Source organism: Tenrec ecaudatus, chromosome 11, assembly GCF_050624435.1.
Source record: "Tenrec ecaudatus isolate mTenEca1 chromosome 11, mTenEca1.hap1, whole genome shotgun sequence".
Classification (NCBI taxonomy): Eukaryota; Metazoa; Chordata; class Mammalia; order Afrosoricida; family Tenrecidae; genus Tenrec; species Tenrec ecaudatus.
In genome coordinates this window covers 106504753-106531105 of record NC_134540.1, presented here as the reverse complement: position 1 = coordinate 106531105, position 26353 = coordinate 106504753, and the positions used below count along the sequence as shown (strand labels likewise).

The window sequence follows — 26353 nt, the reverse complement described above, 5'->3', positions numbered from 1 at the left end:
AGTGTGGCCGTTTGCTCTCCATCCTGAGAGGCCAGATGAGACGCTTTGCTAATCCACCAAGAGATTTTACAGTGGCATGGCCCCGGAAAACTCAAACCCGACCTAGCACCATCCAGTCGCTTCTGGCACGTGGCAACCCCACCTGTGCCCAGTGGATCCGCTCCTTAAAGCTTCTCAAGGCTGTGTGACCTTTCGAAGGCGGGCCACCTGGTCTTTCTTCTGAGGCTCCTCTGAATCTTCTGCTTAGTGGTCAAGCACTTAACCACTTGCCCTCCAGAAACGACCAGACTTGGCATAGGGACATCAGAAGCGATCCCATGGGAATGGGCCCTTCCCTCCCCCTTGTCCTCGGAGCCTTCCCGTGCTGCCAGCAGGAGGAAGGCGCTGGCACCTGTGAGAGACGGCATGAGGCGCATCTGCCCGGCCTTGCTGGGTCTTCCAGGGGGTTCCCCGCTCTGACAGGCTGCAGTCTTAGCCCTTTTCTGTCACTCTGAGTCAAGGGAAAATAGTAAGAGCTTTTTCTTCTCTGACAAGCTTCTGCCTCACAGAGGTTCCACTTTAGTAGGTTTCGCTGTACTAGTCAAGCAGTGTCTTAAAGCATGGTACGTGAATCAGTGCATTAAACCCACCCAGCTCTCCCAGGGCTGGTGGGGGTAAGGGAACCGAGCTCTGGGGGGATGGATTCGCCTGCCCATGGTGGTGGAGCTGGATTGGAACCCACGAAGTGGGAGTTAGGCTTTTGGAAGGCTTCTTCTTTAGACCTGACTCGACTGTCTCTCAGCCTTTTGGTGTGATTCTCTGGCTTGGCCTCTTCTGCCTCTGTCCTGTGCATTTCTTCCAAGGCGTTTAGATTGACAACCCCATGCGCTGGCTTCTGGAGTAACGGCAAGGTAAAGCCGCGCGGGCTAGTTTGACATTACGTTCCTTAAATGTAAACAGGTAGCTCTCTCTTCCTTAGATTGGTAGGTGATATCGGAGGAGACCTGCTGGCACTGGCAGACTACTGGCCGCCAGGGCAGCTGTTCAAACCCACTAGCCGCCTCCTGCGAGAAGGACGAGTCTGTGTGCTCCGATGATGGTGCCTCAGAAACCCCGAGCTGGGCCACTCAGAGTCGGAGTCGGCTCGATGCCAGTGAGTTTGCTCTTTGGTTCGGTGACGTGAGGGCTTGGGCAACTTTGGGGACTGTCATTAAAAGAATGTGATTTCACGTCAGTGTTTTTGGCTTCTGTCATGTCTGGGAAATTCTTGAGCAGCGATAGTGTCCGCCTCTGGAGGAACAGAAGTGAAGGTGGGAACATACCTTTGGTGGCCCGGAGTGGGAGACCGCCGCTGACCAGTCTTTCTGTAGAACCGAGCGCACGTTGCCCTGTTGCCTGGCCCGTGGCTGCTTCCCCAGTGCTACCTGCTAAAGAGAACTTTTTTTTACTTTGTCTATTAGAGTTTGGTAGAACTGAGATTGCTTTGATGTTTTTGTTTGGTGGTTTTTGCTGACAGGAATTTAAATGCGTCCTGCATGTAAGACTGCCAGACACTATCCAGTCTTGTCATGAGATCCTTGTTCTTAGTGTGAGAGTCTCCATCGCACGGGCCAGACATGAGGCTTCAAACTCGCCACCATGGAGGCGAGTCTAACTCGGAGTGGCCCTATAGCGCGAGGGAGAACTGGCATTGTGTAAATCTTTCCCAGAGCAGGCGGCCTCCGCTTTCTCCCAAGGAATAGCAGGTGGTTTCAAGCCACTGACCTTGCGGTTCACAGCACAATGTGTAACCCACTCGAAGTTAAATCACCTGGGAAAAGGCACACAGGTAGCTACTGGAAGAACGGGTTTTCACACAAAGTCTGGTTGCCACCGTGCCTTAGTTCGAGCGGGTTTGGATCTAGCATTTAGAGCGAAAGAACTCCAGAATCACCCTCTTGGCTGTTTGTTCGCAGCTCTGTCTGAAATGTTGCTACACTGTTCCAGCCATTCCCAGCAAAACTCACAGCGGCCACCAGACAGGAGTGTTGCGGCCACGGAGGTGGCTCTCCTTTCCTGTGCCCGCCAGGTGTTTGGTGGAAGGAGCCACCCCTGCACTTCGGACCCTTGGGATGTGACCTGTGTGTGTAGGTGGGAAAGTCTGGCCCACGGGCCCCCTCAGGCTTGGGGAGCATCATGCACTTCACCAAAGAGAAACAATCTCAGCCATCGCATTAAGCGTGAGCTAATTAAATGTTTGACCAAATGCAGTGGGCTAATTTTTAAGGAGTTAGTTTTCCATGACCCAGCCCATGATGTTATTAATTTCCAAAAAACCCTTGGAAGGAACAACAACAAAAAAGTTCCCCACCCCTGAGACAGTCCGTTTTAGGCTTTGTTGTGAAGGAAAGGAAAATGGGCTTTGGGATCAGAGCTCAGTTCATATCTTAGTTCCATCTCCATTTACCACTGTGACTGGTTAATATTAATTGCTTTGTTGTAAAGTGGAGACAGGATGCCTTACCTGTCTCCATCAGCATTTTAACTCCCCGGCCCTGTGCCCGCTCAGTGAATGTAAGTCTTCTCCTTACTCCCTCGCCCTTCTCTCTCCAAATCTGGAGAATCGACTCAGAGGGGTGGGATTTTGTACTGTCCCACAGGGCATGTGGGAAGGTACCCTTGGCAAATACCATGTTGGCATGACTTGAAAATAACCGCCTCGGAGTAAAAAAGAGTGTAGAAATAAAACCCTCGAGGCACAATCAGTCCAGAGAACTGACAAAGGGACCATCGCTTTCCGAAGGTGACCAGAGCCAAGGGGGGCCTGCTGCCCTACCGATGGCTCTGAGGGGGGTCACAGGAGAAGGTCCTGGACAGAGAGGGAGCAAAATGAAGAACATCACCATAAAGAACAAAGGACCCAATTTCATAGTCAGGTAGGAGACCTCTGGACCTGGGACTGAACCCCCCACCCCTGGGATCGTCCTTTGGCCAAACAGCAGATGGGTCTACAAAGTGAGCAGCTGTGTCCTGGCGTGTCGGCGCAAAGACAGGGCCAGTGTGGGTGGCCGTGGAAGGCAGGCAGGCTCCGACAGTGTCAGGTCTGCCCGACCCAGCCGGGAGTGAGGCCGGGCTGCCTCATCGCAAGGCCTTGCTGTGGAACACAGGTAGGAGCACATGCGACACAGAAAGCTCATCTGTTCGGATACACTGCGAACTCGGCTGTGCGGAGAAGTGACTGGGTGTCACCTGCCACCTGCGAGATGGGTCATTACCAACTCGCTGTTTGAAGCAGGAACAAAGCTCCCCTGGCTCTTTTTAAAATGTGAAGAAAGCGATTCCGTCTCCGTGCGCAGAATTCATAGCCTAGATCCCAAAGGTTGATCTTCTGATACCATACGATCTGCCAAAGACAAGGTTGGCAGTTCAAGCCCAACGGTGACTCCATGGGAGCAAAATGAGGCAATCATCTGCCAGTCTCAGAAAGCCCAGCAAGCCGTCCCACTCTGTCCTTTAGGATCACTGGGACGCCGAATTGCCTCCATGGCAGTGGGTGGCGGTGAAGGTCGTCACACCCAGGAGTGACCTTCTCAGAAGAGGCCCCTAAAAGGAGAGCAAAAGGCAGCGTTTGCCCCAGGACTGAGTTGAGAAGGCAGGACTGGGCGGGATGGAAGGAGAAGGAGAAGCAGCCCAGCGAGGAAGCAGGCAGAGCCCTAACGTCGCCAAACAACGCATATAAATTATTGAGTGGAAACATGCTCCAGAAACTTTTACTGAAACGATCATAAAATGTTTTATTTGTTTTACTTGCCATTTCGGCCACAATATTAAATTTGACGAGAACCTGCTCGGGATTATGCGTCCCCATTTTCCTAGCCCTTGGCCCATCTGCAGTGGATTTTGGAAATTAATCTTCACGTAACACAACAACCCAAAACTGGTTGGAACATGGCAACCTGAACCAAATCAACTCTGTTGTCTGCTAGAGAAAAAGAAAACTCACACTCCGCTCAGTCATCTGATGCTCCCAGTGCCCAGAATCCGATCCATAATTATTCCGTACAACAGAACACCAGGACCAGCTCGTGGCACATGAAGGGGCCATCCGAGGATGCTCAGGCAGAGATGATGCAGACATTGGGCTTCTCAAACAGATATTGAAAGAGCAGCCATAATAAAGGCTCAGAGAAATGAGTGAACTCTCTTAGAATCATGGGCAAAGTCTCAATACAGAACCAGGTGGAAATTTTAGATCTAAAAGATACAATGACAAAAACTCACCAGAAAAGGAGAAGGGGGAGAAAGGGGGAGCTGATCCCAATGACTGACATATTATGCTCTCCTCCCTCCCACCAAGAGGGGGGCAAACAGCAGAAACATGGGTGAAGGGAGGCAGCGAATGGTGTAAGATAAAAAAATAATAAAAATCCGACATTTATCAAAGGTTCATGAGGAGGGGAGGGGAGAAAGGGAAAAAAAAGGAGCTGATACCAAGGGTTCAAGGAGAAAGAAAATGTTTTGAAAGTGATGATGGCAGTATATGTGCAAATGTGCTCGATACATTTGATGTATGGATTATTATAAGAGCTTTAAGAGCCCCAATAAAATGATTTATATATTAAAAAAAACTCACTAGATTACTCAAATGGAAGAGACAAGAGTCAATGACATAAACCTAAAGCAGTAGAAGTTGTCCATAAAACATGCCTGCAACAAAAACTGTCCCCTTCTCTGGGAGCTCTTCCGTGCATCCAGTAGACATGTTGGAAAATAACCCCACTGGATCGTGAGAGCTCCCGTGGCAGAGTGGGTTGTCAATAGGCGCGTTAACTGCAAGGTCCATGGTTCTACTCTCATAAAGAGTTTCCAGCCCCGGAAACCCACAGGGCCAGTTCTACCCTGTCCCATCTGGTTACTGTGAGTAGGCATCAGCTCCTTGGCAGTGAGTGAGTGCCTGGTGTACCAGAGGAGGGGGCCTTGAAGTCCTATTAAGATGCTCTTAGCTATGTATGGAAGCCCTGGTGGGCAGCACTGTTCCAGACATGCACCGGGACACAGCACCCCTGCCGCGGCGCCCTTCACCGTCCATTTTCTGAGAGCCCAGGGATCTTTGAAGTCATTGTTTGCAGTAAGCAAGAAGCTGGTGCTTTGAGCCCTCTGCTCCTGGCCTGTTCCGCTCTGCTTCTCTTGTGCTAAAGCTTCTGCTTGAGAAAGGTTGGCACTGGTTTAAAAGACAAAGCCAGTACAAAAAGTCTTCAAAGCCAACCCTTTAGGACACAGAGCAGCGGAATACATTAGAGCCAAGACAAGGCAGTGTGGTCTTCTCAGGAAAACATGTTGGTGGAATTCAGAGTGGACGTTGGAAGGCCACTTAGCACAAGCTGTGCTTTAAGAGGCACCAGGGAGCCTCTCCTGTTGTCTCCGGGTTGCAAGGATCTTGAAGGCATGAAAGCTCCTTCAAGGACACGGTGACCTTGCCATTCATTCTCCGCTGCCCTGCCAAGGCTCCCCATTGTCCAGCCAGGGTTACAGGGACGGTGGCGGTGGCTGATTGCTCCCTTTGAAAGCATGAATGAAAGAAATCACATGTTCTCAAGCTTAGTCAGCAACTCATTTTTCCCCCTTGGGTTTTCCGGCTGATTCCTGCCTACAAAGGATCCTGAGCTTTGAGAGCAGCAAGCTGCTGTCCTTAGAAAACTGAAGGTGACTTTTTTCCAGTTGCCTGAACTGTGGGCGAGTGTTTGCTGAGAGCATTTGCTCTCCAGGTCGCTGTGGCCTGAGAGCTGGCTTTCTCTTCTGCTGCATTTTAACCTGTGACTTTGGCCGTCACCAGGGTGCTGTCTGACCTTCCCTTACGGCCCTCCTTTTAAACCGGGCCTGTTATTAAACTTTAGGAGAGAAGTCATCCACCAGGCAGCCTAATCATGTAATTGACGTACACTCACGTGGCTTGAAGGAGCCCTGGTGGTGCAGTGGTTACGAGTTGGGTTGCAGTGCACACGGTCAGCAGTTCGCATCCACCTGCAGCTCCGAGGGAGCAAGGCTGGGTTTAGCAACCCATGGGGGGTCGCTGTGAGTCTGCGTTGACTGGGTGGCCGAGCCAGTGAAGCTGAACAGGAAGTGTGAGTTACCTGCCCGCTGCCAGAGAAGCTAGCCAAAAGGCGTCTAATACTAGTCTCTACCCAGTGACTCATGGAAGAACCATGTGTCGCCTGTTACCCACTGCCACCAAATCCATGCCAACTTACTGCCACCCTGCTTAGGGCTTCCAAGACTGCACATCTTGACCGGAGCAGACAGCCGCCTCTCTCCTGCCAAGAGGCTGGGGAGCTTTGCCCACTGAGCCCAAACTCACAGGGGCAAGGGCTCTGACGGGCATGGCTCGGCCACAGGGCCTGCCTCCCATCAGTGCCCCACCCCCCCGAACTAAGAAACAGCGGTGGACATGGTCTCTTTCCTCATCCCCTTCGGAGCTGCTCCTGATTCACATTGTGGGGAATCACGCACTGGAGCTGCTGAAAAGACCTGAGAATCAGAGTGTGTGAGTGCATGCGTGTGTTCAGCTCTTTGCCGAGGTCATGTGTGTTTCGCTCCTGGGAGTAAATTAACTCGGGGGCCGGGAGGGCAGGGTCGGGTCTGGGTCCTTCGTGACTGCGTGGCTTTCCCACGTGAAATTGTCTGGAACATTTTCATCTTTGTGGCCGGGTAGCACTTAAACAAACGGCCACTGTGTGGCCAGCCAGCCCAACAAGGACCCTTTTCTTGTGGGGGGCCCATCTGCAGGATGCTGCGGATGACATCGGATCATTTTTCTCATGTTCTTTATACCAAGATGACCTTTGAAATGTGTACAATAAGGCAGCCACTCTAGATCTGAGACGTGGAGGCGCGCGCCTGTGGGGCCGGGAAACGTGAAGACATTTCTGCGTGAGGCCGCGGTGCTGTGCGGGTGGCCCTGGTCCTGGGGACTTTGACTCCATGGCCCAATTCCATGATCTTTTCACTCCAGTTTCCGGGCACTTGGTTGCAACCCTCTTGTGTGTCGCATGTTAGGAGGCAGGTTCCCCTGGGACTTACTGTGCCACCCCAGGTGGGCAGGGGAAGTAGAGGGTAGCCGAAGAGTTGGTACCCCATCACGCCGCACTCTCACCCTGCACCTCGCTGCCGAGGGACCGGTGGTCGCGACCCAGATCCCTTTCTAGAAGCAAAGTATGATGCTCAGGAAGATGGCTCAAGGTTGTCACCGAGTCGATACCACTGCGAGGAAACCTTTCAGGACAGGGTAGGGTTTCTCCTATCGGATGCCAACGCGGTCATCTTTAGGTAGCCTCTCTCCCACGGGGCCCCTGGTGGATTCGAACCACCAACCTTGCAGTTAGTGGCCGAGTCGCAGCCACTGTGCCACGGGGGCTCCTTCAAGACGATGCTGAAGCCTCAGAGAAACAGATCTGGCCTGGCAGCCAGCAGATGGAGGAAGCATGCCGCTGGAGACGGGCTTGCACATCAGTAGATTGGCTTCCCTTTAATAAATACTTGGCACAAGAAGAAAAGACATGCAGTAAATGGAGCTTGGCTTCTCCCCCAGCACTCGGCCATCTCCTCCCAGCGCAGCGTCCAGCAGCTGGCCCAGATTCTCTCTCCTGGCTGGGGTTGTGGTCTGCGAGGGGGGAGAAGATGCTAGTTCATCGTGGAAACTGGAGAGCGTCCCTACTCCAGCAGGGTGCCCTGGCACAGCGAGCAGCTGGGCCTGGCTTTGATGTGAAGATCTACAAGGTCTCACCTGCAAAGCCAGAGGAGGGAGAGAAGCAGTACTTTCCAGCCCTGTGCGGGGCCGACAGGGTAGTGTGTGGTGTGTGGGTGAGGCACGGGGATGGGCAACTCTAAGTGACATGGCTTTCGGTTACCGTATTCCCTTTTGGGCCCCCAGTGCGCAGTCAGTTCCCAGCTAAACCCAGTCTCATGCAAAACCACAGTTGCTGTCGGACTGACTCTTCCAGCCCGCCTGTCGGGAGAACTTTGTTCCCTAGGGTTGGATCTCTGAGAAGGCGCTCACCAGGCCTTTCTGCCTGTTGTTTCGGGTGTATGACCATGTTGACCATATACTTCACACACGACCCGCTGCCAGAGTCAATTCCAACTCACGCGGACCCTATAGGGCAGTGTAGACTTGTTCTGAGGGGTTTCTGAGACTGTAAAGACAAGAGAACACAGCCCCCAAGGGCCAGCAAAACCTGGCCCCAACTCCAGGTAAAAAGGGTATCTTTGGGCAGTAGTTAGAAGGGTGCCCAGGGGTTCTTCCAGATTCTATTGCTCTAGTGGGCTTGGTCTTTTTTATGTGTTTGAGCCTACATTTTCCTCATATTCTCACCAGAATCATCCTTGGTGACCCTTGCTCAGGAGGTCAGTGGTGGTAGCGGGCACCATCTGAGTTCTTCTGGTCTCAAGCTAATCATGTGGACCATTGAGACTCCCCCGAGTCTCTGATTTCCTTCAATCTCCTTTGCTCTAGGCAGGAAGAGTCCAATAGTGTGACATCTTAAGTGTCCACTTCCAAGTTCTTATGACCCCAGACGCTACTCACCCTACTCACTGAACTAGGGTGTAGAACACCATCTCTGTCGGCTATGATGTGCCGATTGAACCACCTGCCCCACGAGGCAAGCCCAATAAACCAATACCACAAGTTGTTTGGATATGTCTTGGACGTATTCTAAATCGCACTTGCTATATGCCTTATTGTATGTCTAACTATACAAAACTAAACTCAACTGTCCTCGAGTCAATACTGACGCATAGAAACCCTGTAGGACAGAGTAGAACTGTCCCTGTGAATTTTCATGACTGTAACTCGTGTGTGTGTGTGTGTGTGTGTGTGTGTGTGTGTGTGTGTATGTGTGTCGGGTAGAAAGGGTGGCATTGAAAAGGAAACTTTTATTGACAGTTAGGGTCACAGGTCAACAGATATAAAATTCCCAAGACAATGGAGTGGGCAAAGCAAGCAGACAGGTGAATACGCTTCACCCCATCCTCTCCGTTTGCACCACCTGCTCCAACCTCCTCACAGGCCTTCTGGAGGCTCCATGCCCTCACCACTGTCAATAAACAGCGTTTCCTTTTACAGTGTCTAAAGAGAGAGAACTGTGAGAACTCTCCCTCTGCCATGCCCGCACCCATGTAGCAGTGAACAGAGGCACGCTTGGCATACGTACGTCAGGGAAAACTCTTGGTCCAGGTGCGCTCAGGCCTCAGCAAAGGCTGCGGTCATACTCAGATGCACACAGCTCGCTGCGCCTTGGCCAGCTCTCCACCGGGGACCCCGGTGGGAGGCTGGTAATTGATGCCAACCTTGAGGCCAGTGGGGCACCAGTCCCAAACTGGATGCTGCGCCTGGTCTTGGTGGCGGTGGCAGCATTGACGTCTTGGGGAACCCCACCACCATGGCAGACAAGCAGCGCGCCATGTAATCACCGTGGCGCGGGTCCCGTGTCACTGTCTGGTTAGCTGGCTCAAAGCATATGCATGGGTACCGAATGCTGGTAAGCTTTCTCAGCACAGTTGGCAACGGCATATGAGGCCAGAGGGAAGTGGGTGCAGGGGTAGGGCACCTGGCTGGTCTGGAATTCTGTCAGATCTGTATGAAGGGCACCATCAAACTGGAAGGAAGCAATGATGGAGGACACAATCTGGCTAATAGGCGGTTAAGGTTGGTATAGGTTGGGCTGGTATAAGTCGCAGTGTCGAGGTTTCTGCGACAGATGTCTTAGATGGCGCATTTTCTGCCCTGAAGGCACAATCCGAGTGCTCCAGGGTGGGGTGGGTGGTGAGGATGGAGTTGTAGGGCTCAGCTACAGCTCTGAACACCTGGGGTCTGGGGGAAATGGACAACTCCGGCTTGGACTTCTTGCCATAATCAACAGAGAGGCGTTCCCTCTGCAGGGATGTGAACCCGGAACCGGTGCCCCCAGGGAAGTTGTGGACAGTCAAGCAGTCCAGGAGGCCTTTACACTGGCCAGCCTGCCTGCGGATTCTGCCCAGGATGAGGTCAGTGACCTCCACGGGCATAGTTGTTGGCAGCCTCCTGCTTGCCAGCGATGAGCAGTGCAGGGCAGACAAGCTGGCGGTTGGTCCCGGTGTGAACTTCATCCATGACCGTGGACTCCAGGTCTACAAACACGGCCCCGGGCACATGCTTGCCAGGGCCCATCTATCTCACTGAAGATGTTGACGGCGTCTCCACGTCCCTCCCTGTACCCGAGAGAGACTACTCGCCTGCCCTGCTTCCTTGTCCATCTCCTCCAGACAGCAGCCTTCTCTATATTTCTCTCTTCTTGAGGGCTCCCCAGACAGCTCTCTGCTTCAGACTGAGGACTCTTGAGGCAGAAGCCTTGATTGGCAGGCCGGGCGCCTTCTTGCGTCCTCAGAGGGCTCTGGCAGGAACTCTCTCCAGGACTCTTGGTGTCAGGAGCCACTTACAGCAGGAGATTGCGCTGCTGTAGGAGGAGGCTGGAATCACCCGAATGTGGACAGGGGTCCACATGGAAGACGAGGCCAAGTGAGCATGAGCATCTCCTTCCAAACATAGTGGAACTCTGCGTGAAGAATTAGGGATGCCCAAATGGGTGCGTTCCCAGGCAGGGCTCACCTTCTGTGACATTCAGAGGGGGACAGGCGGCGTTCCAGCACGGGCAGCTGGAAAGGAAGAAATAAGTACTGATACTGGGCAGGCTGGGGCTAAGGATTTTCCTGTAGGTCACATTGTCACTGCTGAAGCTTTGCTTTTCCAACGCCTGTCTTTGTTCTCAGGGAAGGCCGCTCCAACGCCCACATGCGAGGCGATTACCAAAGAATCGGTGACGTCATGCTGAAGACCATTCAGGGCATGAAGGTGAGCTGGCGTGGAAGTGGGTGGCGCTGGCACCGTGGGTGACGGTCATTCCCGGCACACCGCCACCTGACTGGAGGGTCTGCTCTTGGGAAGTGGGCAGGGGTGGCCGGGTGGTCAGCCTTCCATCTAGACTTTTTCAAGCTTGTGTTTGCCCCCCTAGAGGCCAATCCATTCCCTTTGGGGGAAGTCACGCCGGTGCGTTTTAACTTCGTGTGCTCTTGTGTTGTCATGAAAACACACAGGTGTTCTCCATGAAAACATTGTTCAGACTTTTTTTATTGTAACTATGTTAGAAAAAACATTGTTTGCTTGCCTGGCCATTCTCGTCTTTGTTAATTCCACAATAGTTAATTCAAAGATAGCAAAGACTCCTGGTAAATTCTTCCAGTGTTTTCGCCAGGCGTTGTTGAGCCGGTTCCGACTGACGACCACGCTGAGGACACAGACTAAATCAGCATGAAGGGCCGGTGTATCTTCTACTCTCCAACAATATTTGTAATAATATAAATTAGCAAAAGGCTATCCCAAAGAACCAGTACCTATGAAGCCAATGTTCAGCGCTATTTTAAAAAATCTGCCCCTTATATCTAAAACTAAAAAAAAAACAAAACAATGTTTGAGAATTATTATAGGAAATGAAATTAACAGAGTTTATCTTTTAAATACAAAATATGTCTCTTCATATTTTAAAGCAGCCTTCCCATATCACAACTGGCCAGAGCGTCTCTTTAAGCTAATGATGCCCCTAAAGTTTGTCCCCCTGTCCATCCATCCATGTGGTTTTAGCTGAGCACCTACCACAGAGAAGACACTCAGAGAGCACATGGCGCTGTAATGACTGCCACACGCCCTCATTAACCAGCTGCCCTGGGGTCAGTTCTGATGGCAGGTGATCGTGCAGAACTCTGCTCTGGTTAGAAGTAGATCACCAGGCCTTTCTTCTGAGGCACCTGTGAGTGGACTTGAACTGCTAACCTTTCAGCTAGCAGAGCACATTAAGGGCTCACACCATCCAGGGACGCCATTTTTCTCATTAGAAGCGTCTTTCCCCATGTTTACTTGTTTCTAATTTGGGGGGAGGGTTGATGTCATTTTTTTAAATTCATTTTATTAGGGGCTCATACAACTCTTATCACAATCCATACATACATCAATTGTGTAAAACACATTTGTACATTCATTGCCTTCATCATTCTCAAAACATTTGCTCTCCATGTAAGCCCCTGGCAGCTCATTTTCCCGTCCCTCATGAACCCTTGATCATTTATGTTATAATTTTGTCATATCTTGCACTGTCTGGCGTCTCCCTTCACCTACTTTTCTGTTGTCCATCCCTCAGGGAGGAGGTCACATGTAGATCCTTGTAATCGGTTCCCCCATTGTTCCTACTCCCCTCCCCCCCAACCCATTTTAGGTTTTCACCTTTTCTTAGAATTCCCTTTTCTTAGGTCATATGGCTGCCTTTGGGGATTGGGAGGCTGACCATCTGCCTTCGCTTCCTCTAAAGAAGGAAGCCCTTGGGGGACACTGTCTGAGCCCCGTGCAGCTTCCCTTCCCCAAGTCAGATCTGTCCTGGTGCCCAAAGTTCCCCTGCTGGCCCTTTCCCGCTGAGAACGGACACTGCATCCTGCATCGGCCTCTTCTGTCCCCCAGCACAGAGCCCCCGAAAAGCCACGCCCAGCGAGAGCGTCGTCGTTCACGCGGCCTGGTGAACGAGCACGTGTCATTCGGCTGCGCGGCGGCGTCTTAGCTCTTCGTTCCAGCAGGGCGCTCTGCGAGCAAGAGCAATCCAAATGGAGAGGCCCGCTGAGCACCACAGGCAGCACTTTGGAAAAGCGAGTTGGGTTTTGAGTTTTTTCATTGTGGTGGTGGTGGTTGGTTTTTAAGAATTTTTATGAAGTGTGCAGGAGACGCCAGCGGGTTCTCGAGATTTTAAATGCCAGCTAGTGCTTCCGTTGACCAGCCACCCACCCATGTGCTTCCTCGCCTTTGGAGGCGCTGAGTGAGCATTGGCCGAGAGCGATGCCCGGTCCTGAGCTCCGGCTCACACTGTGAGCGTCCCCCTCAGGCCACACGCTCAGATGTCACAAAGGCACTTCCGAATCAGCACTGAGGCAGGGCGCGTCTCCTCTCCCAGCATGACCCTCCATTTGTCCTCCAAGCTTGGAGCCTGGATCTCTTTCTAGAAGCTTCTGTCTCACCCAGCATCTGCAGCCTGCCCTGTCTTTGGACACTCCTGCCGCTGTTTTCCTGTAGGTTCTGTTTTCTTTCTGCTCAGTGACTGCCCAGCCTCTTACTTTCAACCCAACCCATCCTCCACTGCCATCCTACAGATGCCTGCACACCGTATCTAGGCGACCACCCCAAACGGCCCGTGCGTGAAGCCCTCATTGGCTCTCTGCTACTTTGAAAACACTACCTAAACCCTACCCCTGCCAGAAGAAACCCCTCACACCCTACCCTACGCCATCTTGACAGACCCCCTCAAGTCCTGCGATACATTCTCCCCTGGACTCCGCCACACCTGCTCCAGGTGCACTCTGTCTGAATGCCGTACTCATTTGTAACAAGCATTAGTTGAGCACCTAGTGTATGTACTGGGTTCCAAGGATATAGCATAAAGGACCTGGTAGCCCAGTGGTTACCCATTGGGTTTCGAACCTCAAGGTCAGCAGTTCGAAACCACCAACTGTTCTATGGGAGAGAGGAGGCATTCTACTCCCGTAAAGTGTTACAGTCTTGGAAACCCACAGAGGCAGTTTTACCCTGTCCTTTGGGTCTCTGTGAGTGAGTTTTATTTGTTTGTTTGTTTGTTTGTTCTTAAGATATATAAACTGGAGCATGACACATATTCACTCTCAGCTCCAGTAGGGGAGCACATGTGTTAAAATTGCAGACACGCATGCGGACATGTTTCACTGGTGAGGGGAGGTCTGAACCCTCTCTAGTTTATACCAGTGTCATCTTTTGAGTTTTGCTACAGAATCTAGTTAGGCAAGACGCTGGGTGGAGGGCGTATGGAACCTCCCTACCTGTACACATTTGGGGGGCAACTTTCTGTGACTTTCATTGTTTCCACATGGAAAATAAACCCAACTGGGGAAGCTGTGTGGCCAGGGCTCATACGGACAAATGTAAGTGGTGTGAAGTCCCAAAGGACAGAGGAGTCCCTGGCTGACTCAGGCAGGTGATCAGGGAATGCCGCCCCGAGCTAACCTCAGGCATGCTCCCAGGAAGTCAGTGTTGCTGATCCAGCAGTGTCTCCGAGTTCAAGACCATCCCGTGGCATTCTTCCCCGTCTGCCATGGGGAGATGATTGCCCCTTTAAGACTATCTTCCAGCGTTTTTGCCTCGTGTCTGTCTCCACTGCCACTCCGTAGAGAGGAGGGGCCATGGCTCGTTCTCACGCCCATCTCCCTGGAATCCAGCAGAGTGGGGGACTCAGTCGATTCTCCAACAGTCATTGCGTGAACAAAGTGGGCGAGCTAAGCAGAAGATGGCAAGGCCATTCTTAACGGCATTTTTAACATGTCATGCCTATTGGATGGTCACGGTCCATTTATCATTCAGTGAAGAGGCTTCAAGAAGTTTGTGAGAAACTTCCAGTTTCCTTCGCTTCCATTTGTCTGCAAACGTTATGAAACCCCTTCTGTGTGACATTTCAGAAGGGACACACCGACCCCACCCTTGAGTTGCCATTTTTCAGTCAGGCTCCCTTTACATTTATGTCTCTAATCTCGTAGTACCCGTATCACATAATTCATTTGCATTTGTAACTTCTCAATACTTGAATAGTGCTTTTCATTTCATGCCGAGAGTTCACTTTAAGCAGCAAAACCTAGGTGATTTCCCTGAGCTAGCCATGCAGGAGGGGACACGGTGCACTTTCCCGTCCAGCTCAGCGGGACTTCCCCGTCCCCTCTCACTCTGCCCTCTTCAGCAACTGGCTGTTCACCTGTGGAAGCACAACGAGGCGCTGGAAGGCCTGGAGAATGGGATCAAGGGCTCCCGGCGGCTGGAGAACTTCTGCAGGGACTTCGAGCTGCAGAAGGTGTGTTACTTGCCGCTCAACACCTTCCTCCTGCGGCCGCTGCACCGGCTCATGCACTACAAGCAGGTCCTGGAGCGGCTGTGCAAACACCATCAACCGAACCACACCGACTTCAGGGACTGCCGAGGTGAGCGCAGCCGCCTTGCTGCGGCCACAGGGGCCTGGCTCAGGGTGGGCGCGGTTCCAGACTGTCCGCTGCAGGGAGAGGGAAACAGGCCTGGGGAAACGATGTCCCGGGCGGGGTCTCAGTTCCATGGGGCAGGCAGTGCTTTTTGGTCTCGGAGCACATAATTGTTGGGTGAAATCTCTCTGCAGAGAAGGTGGTAACCCCTTCGCTACCTCTCTCCCCTCTCCATTCCATGCATTCCCCCTTCGCTCCTGGTCTACAGAGCCCTGGACATGGCTGCTCAGCACAGTGGGAAGGCTCCGTTCCTTCCTCACACATGCCCCGGAAAAGGATTGGCATGGCCACTGGCTTTTGTCACGTACCAAACCAATGCAGCCAAGTCTGGGGCCAGCCCTGCTGGCTCCTGGTGGCCGCCCTGTTACAGAGTAGACTTGCTCCAGAGGGTTCTCACGACGGACCCTTTGCAGAAGCTGATCGCCAGGACTTTCTTCCGTGGCACCTCTGATGGGCTGGGCTGCCACTCATCCAGTTAGTTAGTGGTAGCCAACCATTTGTACCAGCCAAGGGCCTGCGGAACTATACCAAACCGAACCAGCCCATTACCATCGGGTCAGTTCCGACTCACAGGACCCCTCGACTCCTGGGGTGCCCAAGACTGTGCATCTCTGCGGGGCACATGGCGCCATCCTTCTGACACAGAGCAGCTGGTGGGTTGGACAGCTGACTGCGGTTCGTAGCCCCACGCCGATGTGCCCGGCCTGTCTGCACGCTTAGTCCAAGCAGCAGACCACTTTCACCACGAACACCAGAGAGGCTGAGAGGCCTGTCCAGAGTCAGACAGCGGAGAAGTCAAAGATTGGGTGCCCATGCACCAACACTGTTCTACTCCGCTGTCTCCCGGAGATGCCCACTGCTCTCACTGGGTAGCACCTGGGAGGGGCAGATACTGTGCACTGTACACCTGCACTGCTTCCTCCTAGACAAGCATTGCCATTCCTGTGCACAGGTAAGAAACCGGACTCGGAGCGGGGCACAGGCCCTCCGTGTCACTGGATTTGCCAACGCTGGCGGGTGACATTCGAGCCTAGTGCAGCTTAAACCTTTCCTACTCCAGACCCTGTGTGCCTGAGAAACTTGCACCAGAGAAACACCTTGGATTCATTAGACTTTTGCTGTTTTAATTTGCCCGTGAATTGAATTTTTGTTGAGTGCTCAGAAACCTTTTAGTGTTGCCCAATGTCCTGCAACCCCACATTCAGTGATGCAATCCCAGAGGGGTCGCGCACCCATTTCAGCTTTGCCCACTCTGCCAAGCATCCTCTTTCTGAATTTAAGTCTGATGTTATAGGGTCCGGTGCTACCTGCACTCCCCGCCTATCCCAGAGGCTCCCGTGTGCTCTTGGAGAGCCAGCCCAGGTTGTCACAGGGCCCCGCCCATTATCCAGAGGGCTATGGGGAGCCCCTGATGCCCTCAAGGTCCAATTTTGTCTCGTGGGGAGCTGAGCTGGCCTTCCTCCATGTTCTCACGGGCACACTAGCACAGAGCAGCCCTGGGAGGGAAGTGCGCAGCATGGCGGGGTGCAGGACTCAGCCTTGGGGACCTGCCAGGGGCCTGCTGAGAGCAGGACTCCACATTTAGAACTGAAGTGTAGGTAGGGGTCTTCTTGGTTGAGTGGAGGGTGTGAAAACACTCAAGGTAAAGACTATGAAATATTCCAGACATTGAAAGAAATTCCTGGAGGCTGGAATGTGAGACACCACAGGATGAGATTGGGGAAGTAAGCTTGGACCAAGTCGCACAGGGGAAGAGGGGAAGCGTGTTGAGGAGAGGCATGGTATGATCAGGCTTGTTCAAGGGACCTTCTTCCATCGCTCTCTCATACGTGAAGGACTTCTAATTAGAGTTTATAAAACCGGCCCGTGACTAGTTGGTGGGGTAAGGAAAGCATTGGCAATTCACGGAAGCCGAATAGAAATGCCCGTGCCGTGTAGCCTGCCCGTGCCGCTGTGTGCACCCACGCTCGCTTCTCTGCCTTCGGCTTGGAGTCAGTACCACCCCCGCCCCTCCCTTTCCTGGCAGACGGGTCCTTAGCCTTTAAGCTTTGCTGTGTGCCTGATCGTTCATGTGGTACCAACCGCACCCACGTGCCCTATTGGATTGGCAATGCCAGTTGAAGCCAACTGGCCAAGCCTCGATGAGATGACCCAAGGTCCCTTCTAGCTCTGAGGACTTGTGCCGATGCGCTTGAAGGAGATTTGCGTCTTTATGTGCATGATTCTTGGCAGATTTGCCAAAAAAAAATTTTTTTCTTGTGTTACGAATGGAGTCTGTCATTGATAATTAAATGGAACCCCATGTTTGCACCTGGCTTAAACTGGGTGGCATCATTGCAGTGGGATTAGGTGGGTCTGAACTTAAATCACCTCACCCTGAGGGCGACAGGTGCCAGCAGCTGCACCAATCACACCCTGCCCCAGGAGCACCTGGGAGGCAGGGGACCAACTTTCCCCTTTTGAACACGGAGTCACCTAGGGAGCTGTCATTTCACCAGATGCGGAGTCCATGAACGGTTTGGGAACCACGGTCTCAGAGCTTCTGCACATCTACCCTCTCAGCATTTGGCGCCCAAACCAAACATACAAACTCCCTGCTGTCGAGTGGATGCCAACTCCTGACGGCCCCATTTGACAGGGTAGAACTGGGCCTGCAGGTTTCGGAGACGGTCGCTCTTTCCAGAAGTAGAAAGTGTCTTCCATGGAGCAGCTGGTGTGCGAACTGCAGATCTTGCAGCCTGCTCGTCACCACTGCGCCACCAGGGCGCGAGCCTGGTGCCCAGTAAATGCTTGGCCCCACCAGGCCCCGATGTCAGGAAATTGAAAAGCCCTACTAGGCTTTGTCGCTATGGTGCAACAACATTTTCCGGGATATGCCTAATCCAGGGTAAGCCTTTAATCTGTATCCCCATGGAAAAAGCAGGAGAACACAGTTTCCACTGCCAAGTGAAGAAAATGCCAGAGAGAGGCAGGTATGTAGGGTTCTGAAGACTGAAGGGCAGCCTGCAAGCATGTCTTGTTCTTGTTGGCTTCGGCAGGGGCTTTGAGTTTTGTTAATGGTAATGAAATATTTGGGAAATGGCTAGGTGTAATGGTGCTCCAACACGAGAAATGTAATCAGTATCACTGAGTTATATATAAATATGGGCATTGTTGTATTGGCAAACATTTCACCGTATGTATTCTCACCATAATTAAGACAACCACCAACCAACCATAGAGGCCAGTGCTTACCTATTCTGGCTTTACTAAGCCTTCCTCCTAACTTGGATTGCCGATTGAACATTAGCTCCTTCTACTTGAGCCACGGTGCCAGGAGCGAGCAGTCCCCGGAGAAGGACATCCTGCTTGAACACCCAAGGAGATGACCTTGGATAAGATGGATGGACAACGTGTCGGCAGCAATGAGGAGGGTGCCGGAGCAGACAGGACTTTGTACTCCGACTCCGAACTGACGTGACGGCACCTTCCAAGAATCGCGCAGAGTTGATGGCTTACTGTCAGAGAGAGGGGGGCCACGTTCGGAAATAAAGCTTAATTCTGCCCCTATTCTTGGCAGCCATCTTGGTAAACAGCGTAATGCCGGCAGAAGGGAAAAGCAGGCGCCCAGGAAGTTGCCAACCTCAAGTAGATCCCCTCACAAAACAGCCCCTATTTTGCACTGTGCCAAGCTCTCTCAGGAACAGGAGTGGGAGAAGCACCTAGACTTTGAGAAAGATCAAGGCCTCGCTTCTCCACTGCCTCTTGTGCCAACAGATGAGTCTGATTGAAAGAGCTGCTGGCGCAGAGCTAGAACCAGGGCGGTGCCCTCCGCCAGCTGCTTTGAGGAAGCAACTGCAAGCACATGTACACAGGATAGAAATCACTGTTTCTAGGATCGAAGATACGCTGGTTCTCCCTAGAAGCTATGCCCCTGCAGAGCGGAGCTGTCAGGCTGTGTGTGTGTGTGTGTGTGTGTGTGTGTGTGTGTGTGTGTGTGTGTCCGTGTGTCCTTCCTTGCCTGCCTCATGCCGCGCTGTTTGTTTCTCTCTCCTTGGCTAGCTGCGCTGGCAGAGATTACAGAGATGGTGGCACAGCTTCATGGTACGATGATCAAAATGGAGAATTTCCAGAAGCTGCATGAACTCAAGAAAGATTTGATCGGCATTGACAATCTTGTGATTCCTGGAAGGGTAAGTGGCAGGGGTCTCCATATGCGCTTGAGGAACCTGCACATTTTGAAGCCTTTGACGATTAACGCTCCCACGTCAGAATCGTCTTCATTCAGAAAAGTCTTCCTTCTGCGATGTCTCCCTTCTACCTCCAATAGGACTGCGGTTAAAATGTAGTGTTAGGAGATCAACTGCTCGTTGCCTCATGTTCTAACCCCCTCCCCATTGGTTGATTTATCCCCCCACCCCACCCCCAACTCTATGCAATGGAGGAGCTGTGGCAGTGTTTGGATGTGTTTGGCTACGGTCCACATGGTCAGCAGTTGGAAACCAGCAGCAGCTCCCCGGGAAAAAGACTGGGCTTTCCAGTGTCGTGGGTGGTTATAGTGCTGTCATTGCAGAACATCCCCACATGGGGGCGTTGCACACCCAAGTTTATCGTCTTAAACAGCTCTAGTGACTCTCGCTGCCACAGAGCGGATTCTGACTCTAGCAACCCTAGAGGACAGGACAGAACCGCCCCTGTGGGTGTCCACGGCTACAAATCTTCAGAAGAGCAGAAAGCCTCATCTTCCTCTTGTGGAGTAGCTGGTGGTTTTGAACTGCCAGCCTCGTGGTGAGCAGCCCAAAGTGTAACCTGGGCGGAGTATGCCGGAAGTCCGAATGCAGGTTCTTGGCTCTAGCTTCCTGGGTTCGCTCAGCCACTTGGAGTTGCCGACAGGCGCTGGCTGCATTGGCTGGGGCTCCCCCGGTTTCTCCCCCTGCGTTCAGCTCTTTGTAAGCCATCATGCAGAGCGACCCTGATTCCTTCCTGCTCAGCCTCTAACATAACGAGAGAGACCCTCTTGCCAAACAGGGTCAGCGTGACAGGCAGAGGGGCCAGGCCTCCACCTACTCTCAGCATCGTGCCGTCCATGGGCCGATTCATAAAGGAGGACCAGGGGTCCACGGTCGTTGGCTCTTAGAGCCGAGGCTGAAGAGTGGGCCCTCAGCGGAAGAACCCTGAAAGCGAGCACGCACGTCCTCAGTGATGCACCTAATAGGTAGAAGGCAGGCCCTGCTGTTGGTCTCTACGGGATTTGAAAGCTAGAGATTAAAGCTGGGCAGCTAGCCCCAGCAGGCCTCCTCGGCCACCTGCAGTCCAGCTCCAGGCATGCCCGCCAGGCGCCGCTCACACACTTGGGTCAGAGGAAGATGGAGTCAGGGCCTAGAAGGCAGGATTCCCTGTCTGAGGCCAACCTGTATACCACCCCCCCCCCCCAATCCATCTCCCGGGGGCACTGCTAGGTTATAAAGTAACGCTGATCTTTTTGAAGAACCTTCTTTGGCCTGGGAGGCCCTGTTCACCGGGGGATGAGGTGGCGGAGAGAGACAGCTTTCCAGGAGCGGCCTGCACAGCCTCAGTGGTCCCCGTGCCCGAGCCCATTGATGCGGCCACGGTGTCACTCCATCTCGTTGAGGGCCTTGCTCTTTTGGACCAAACATGACGTCCTTCTCCAGGGCCTGGTCTCTCCTGACGACATGTCCAGAGGAGGTGCGACGAAGCCCTGCCGTCCTCTCTTCCCTTTGAGCAGGCCGGGGTCCTTTGCACGCTCTCCTCCAGCAGCGCCTTTCAGATGTGCGGGTTCGGTCTTGCAAAGGACTGAAGTGTGGCTGGACCTTGAAAGCACTATGCGAAGTGAGAGACGGTGGATGCCCACCAGACCCCACATTGCAGGGCCCTGTGGGTCCGAGTCCAGGCTGGGTAGTCCTTCCATTCAGAAGGCAGAGTAGAGGTTGCCAGGGGCTGGGCATCCACAGGGAGACGGGGAGTAACTGCTTCAAGCGTGTAGCTTTTCCTTCTCGGGTGATGGGAAGGTTCTGGAACGAGATGGTAGTGGTGTTACACACAGTACCGTGAGTGGCCCGACCAGGGACCATTTTGCGCGTGTACTATACCACAAGTTTGCAGTCTGAGAAAACGGGACAGGAGATGCAGAGTGAGCGCCGAAGACGCGCTTGCTCTCTTGCTTTCACCGCACAACACAGCGACTGCTCTCCACTGAGTTCAGCCACAGAAAAGGGGCCTCGACCCATAAAGCCAGGTGCCAGCAGGCCGAAGCTGGCTGAAGCCAAGCCCGTGGGTGTCAGGGTAGAACTAAGCTTTCCAGTGCCTGCGATCTTTCAGAAGTAGAGCACCTTTCTTCCGAGGGAACCTCTGGGCTGCTCGCTACAAGGTCAGCAGTTCGAAACGACCAGCCATTCCACAGAAACAAATGGGACTCCCATCTCACCTAGGGATGCAGTCTCGGAAACGCCAGGGGCAGCTCTACCCTGTTCCGCCGGGCTGCCCTGCGTCAGCAGTGGCTCGGTGGCAGTACGCGTGTCCGCGGACCTCTCGGCAGGGGCTGTTTGCACCACTCAGTAGCTTCACCTGTCTGCAAACGGCTCTCAAGCAGCTTGGCATCCCAGCTTCCTCTGCCGCTTCCTGCTTGAGAGCGGATTAGGGTTCTCGCCCTCCCTGCCATGGGGGTGTCCTGTACAGCCTGGTGGGGAAGCGGCCTAGCATTGTCCTCAGGCCCGAGTGTGCTTTCTGCTCCACAGCACACAGCCTGGGCCGCCCGAGACAAGCTGCTTCATTTAGTCCCTTCTGTTTGTTTTTTCCAGTTTTATTTGCATACTTTACACATCATGCAAGGTAGTCATTCAATCATATTAAGATTATTTGTGCAATCACCACTACTATCAATGTCAGAACATTTTCTTCTCCTGCTCATAATTAGCCCCTCATTCCCGAATCCTCCCCAGCCATGTCCCATCCAATTACTGTCTTTATAGATCTACCTACCCTGGATTTCATACACGGCAAGCCATACAGAAGAGAACACAAGCACGCAAAATTATGCAAAGCAAACAACAAACAAACAATGACTAGACAAAACGTAGGAAAACCTCAAAGAGAAATAAAATATTAAAAACTGAAACAATTTAAAAATGGGTCAAACAGGAGATCAAGTGGGTAAGGTGTCTAACCTGACAACATCTGCCATAATTGACTTTCTAACTCTGTGTGAGAGCAAAGCTGTTCACTGGAGACTTGATTCGTGTGGGGGCCTGTAAATGAATTGTGGGCTTCCATTGGCACCCGTAGCCCTCTGCAAACCAGTTGTTCACAATTTAAGCTCTGACACTACTCCCTCCTCCAGATTTGGGTTTTATTATTTGTAATCCTTGGATCACACAGACTGGTGTGCTTCTTCCATGTGGACTTAGCTGACACCTACCTCCCTTAGATGGCTGCTTGTTTGAAGCCTAGCCTTTAAGACCCCAGGCACTATTTATCTACTGGGCACCTCTGGTTTCTTCATCACACTTTGCACCCATATTTTCAGTGATCTCTTTATGAGGGTGAGCATTGAGCTGAGCCCTGCTGTAAGAACTAATGGTTCTTAGATTGGGGCTAGAATGAAGGGTGAGCCCTAAGTCCATTCATATATCTTTATTTATGTGTCTCTGGCTTGTTTTAGAGACTTCTTTATAATTTTATGTTAAAGAATACTATCAATCATCCCCCTAGGAACATAAGAGAACTCTATTGATAGTGTCATGAACTTAGCCGATGGTATAGAATTTAAAACACCGTGGAGAAAAGGAAATTATAGACCAGTGGTTCTCAACCTTCCTAATGCTGTGGTGACCATAACATTATTTCGTTGCTACTTCATCACTGTAATTTTGCTACTGTTATGATTCGGGCGACCCCTGTGAAAGGGTCATTCGACCCCCAAGGTGGTCATGACCCACGGGTAGAGAGAACCGCTGCTCTAGAAGTAGAGGCTGTCTTCAGGCTGCAGTACATGATTGTTGACTTACACAGCTTAAACTCGTACGTGACTGGACACTGTACACAGACTATGGGGTTGGCAATAGGGCTGGTACGAGGACCGGCCTCATAGGCTCCTAGAAAGGGAATGATGCGTAGAGGCAACATGGCAGAACGCCAGGCACACGGTAAGCATTCAAGAAACACGGGGCTTCAAAAGGCTTATGGGCAGCTTCTGAAGCGCCCCTCATACTCATTCTAGCTGCTGTCCATTTTCCCATGAAAGGGCCCCTGGCGTGAATCCAGAAGCCCGGTCTGGGGGCTCGCTCAGCAAACCTGCCTCCTTTTCTCCTCAGGAGTTCATTCGCCTGGGAAGCCTCAGCAAGCTCTCCGGGAAGGGGCTCCAGCAGCGCATGTTTTTCTTGGTAAGTGGCGGGGCCGGCGTGTCCTCACGGTGATCCAGCCCAGCACATGGCCCAAGGGGTGAGTGAGGGTCCCTGCTCCTGGATGGCAGGAGCCCCTCAGCGGTCGCTAGGGCACAGGAAAGATTCCTGAGAGCATGCCAACGGCTCTGCTGGGTGTGCTGGGTGGCCTTCACTGCAGCCTTGCCCTCTCCTTGCGGTCTAGTTCAACGACGTCCTGCTGTACACAAGCCGAGGGCTGACTGCCTCCAATCAATTCAAAGTCCACGGGCAGCTCCCCCTCTACGGCATGACTGTGAGTATGTGTGGGCACCAGGCCGGCCCTTTCCCTCCAGGCTGCCTTTACTCGGTTAACCCATTCAGTCCCAGGTGTATGCACACGTGCAGCTGCACATCTAGTCATATACACGGGGCTTCACGAAGGGGTGCATGGGAAAGAGCCGCTGTCTTCCTCTCATTGTCCGCCGAGTTGTGAAGTCCTTTTGTATTTAATGACGCACACTGGGGCACAGTTACAGACAGTGCCTCCTGGGCTGGTTTCCCGGGCTCGGAGGATGAGGATGGCAGTCTCATGGGACATCTTGATGAACTGACAATAGAGGTGACCAAGTTATGTTTCACAGCCTACTTTGGTGAGTTTGGCCTTTGATGGTTGCCATTCATCCCAACAAAGGAAAGAGGAGGAGACCAAAGACTCAATGGGGCCGAGTGTGTATCGCAGGTTCCCAAACCCCTTTGGCCTGCCAACCTCTTTTCAGGCCAAAAGATTCCTCAGAGCGCTCTTAGGAATTGAAAATGTTTGCCCTAGAGCCCAGAATCCAGGATCTGTGGACAGCTCTAGTTCCCGCTCCCCCAGAGCTGTATTGAGAGTCCACTCTGGGAAGCACTGGTCTCCACCACCGCACAGCTGAGACGAGATGGCCTGGGCAGTGCCTGGCTGCCACATCGGACCGGGGCCACGATCAATGGCACCAGAATGGGAGCTGTACCCTCAAACCCATAAAATCAATTAAGACCAAAGCTAGACCCACTGGGCTGGTTGAGGCTCCCCAAGACTACTGTCCAGAGACTTCCAAACCTTGAATCCTAACTCACTCCCAAGGTCACCTTTTAGTGAAATAACAGATAGATGCAAAAATACGATCACCGGCAAGTACTGGGTGCCCTTTAACCATCTGTAAGAGACCAGTCAACCAATTAAGCACAGTCACCATGAAAACACTCGGGAGAGAAACAGGTGTGGGTGTGGCCTAACTAGAGCAGAGGCACTGGGGAGAGAAACAGGTGTGTGGCATGGCCTAACTAGAGCAGCGGCACTGGGGATGCTCAGGGCACGTAAAGAATATGGCCAGAGGCACTGAACAATTTGTGTAGAGACCACCCAGTGGGAACCTAAACTGCGGTGCCGTCCTCCACTGACAAGGCAAGCGACATTGATTCAAACACGCGCACGCCGCCCTGTGCACACTGGGCTCCGTTGGGGTTTGGCAGCTGGTCAAGCCCCCTTTCTTCTGAGGCACTTCTGGAGGGTCTCGAACACCCAACAGACACACAGTCACCATCTGCACCACCCAGGGCCTTTCCGTTGAGCAACTGGGCAGGCTAGAGGGAGCAGTGAGGACAGACCAGCATCGCAGATGCCACCTTGTGTGAGAAGCCTGGACTCGAGGCTGCAGACTCTCCGATTGCCCTGCCCCTCCCACTCAGAAGAGCAGATCTGGGGGGGGGGGGCGCTCCTGTGGAACAAACGCCTGCTCTCCACCGAGAGGGTTGCCTGGGGCCAGGTGCTGTGATTTCGCCCTGGGCAGGAAGTGTCCTTACCAGGTGGACTGCTGCCTGCAGTTTGGAACTGTGGGCGAAACATGAGGCTTTCTACCCCCACGAGGAGTCACAGCCTTGGAAACCCACAAGGGCAGTTCGACCCTGTCCTGCAGGGTCGCGGTATTTGGGGGTTTTGGTTTGCCTTGTGCCTTGCCCTGCAGTCCTGAAAGACAGTTACTAGCATACACATGGGGGAATAGAACCTGATCGGTCAAAATGAGACCGGACAGCAGCCTCGTCTTTGCCCCAGGCTGCATTCTGGGTGGCTCCCCTGTGGCTGTTTCGGAGAAGGGAGCTCTGGGTTCTGCCGAGAACACTCCATGCGTGCCCCCCCCCACCTCCCTTCTTCCTGGGAGCCCCTTCTCTACCGCCAGGCGAGGCCTCCCCTCCCCTTCCACCCCAGCGGAGTTGAGGGCCTTGCCTGCAGCTGGACACCAGCCTCGGCGCTCCCTGACACCCCCCACCATCACCACCCCCCAACCCGGCAGTAACACTGCGAACGCTTGTTCTTCCGCAGATCAAGGAAAGTGAGGAGGAGTGGGGGGTGCCCCACTGCCTTACGCTCCGGGGACAGCGCCAGTCCATCATCGTGGCCGCCAGGTAATCCCCGGAGTGGCTGCGTGCGCGCCCACCTTTCCCGTCTCTTGGCTGCGGTCTGAAAAGCTGACCACCTCTCTGCCCGCAGCTCCCGGTCCGAGATGGAGAAGTGGGTTGAGGACATCCAGATGGCCATTGACTTGGCAGAGAAAAGCAACGGCCCCGGCCCGGAATTGCTGGCCAGCAGCCCCCCGGACAGCAGTGAGTGCTGCGGGGGTTGTCCAGGAAGGCGCCATGGGGCGCTTCATATCCAGTTACTCTCTGTACACATTTGCGTATCAAGTTCAAGTCCAATAAAGCTGTAAGGCAGCGGGAGGGAGCGAGGAGGGATAACACCTTTTGTCAGCCAGCTCTGCTGCTTGTGAAACTGGACATCACCTCTGGGGGGGCGCACACACTGGCAGCACAGCCTGGGGGCGCCCCCGCAGGAGCAGGTGCTGTGGGGCGGACCGCGGGCTCCAGGACACAAGCCGCCTGTTAGTCTG

At 53.0% G+C, this 26353-nt stretch overlaps 1 protein-coding gene across 2 annotated transcripts in view; it reads left to right on the top strand.

The window, feature by feature from the left end:
- FARP1 (FERM, ARH/RhoGEF and pleckstrin domain protein 1) overlaps window positions 1–26353 on the top strand; it is a 345779-nt gene that overhangs the window by 312793 nt on the left and 6633 nt on the right. For both annotated transcript variants that reach the window (XM_075563476.1, XM_075563477.1), the window contains exons 17-23: window positions 10762–10843; window positions 14784–15021; window positions 19117–19247; window positions 23385–23453; window positions 23656–23745; window positions 25789–25871; window positions 25957–26069. In XM_075563476.1, the coding sequence (XP_075419591.1) occupies window positions 10762–10843; window positions 14784–15021; window positions 19117–19247; window positions 23385–23453; window positions 23656–23745; window positions 25789–25871; window positions 25957–26069 (806 nt within the window). The remainder of the gene's footprint in view (window positions 1–10761; window positions 10844–14783; window positions 15022–19116; window positions 19248–23384; window positions 23454–23655; window positions 23746–25788; window positions 25872–25956; window positions 26070–26353) is intronic.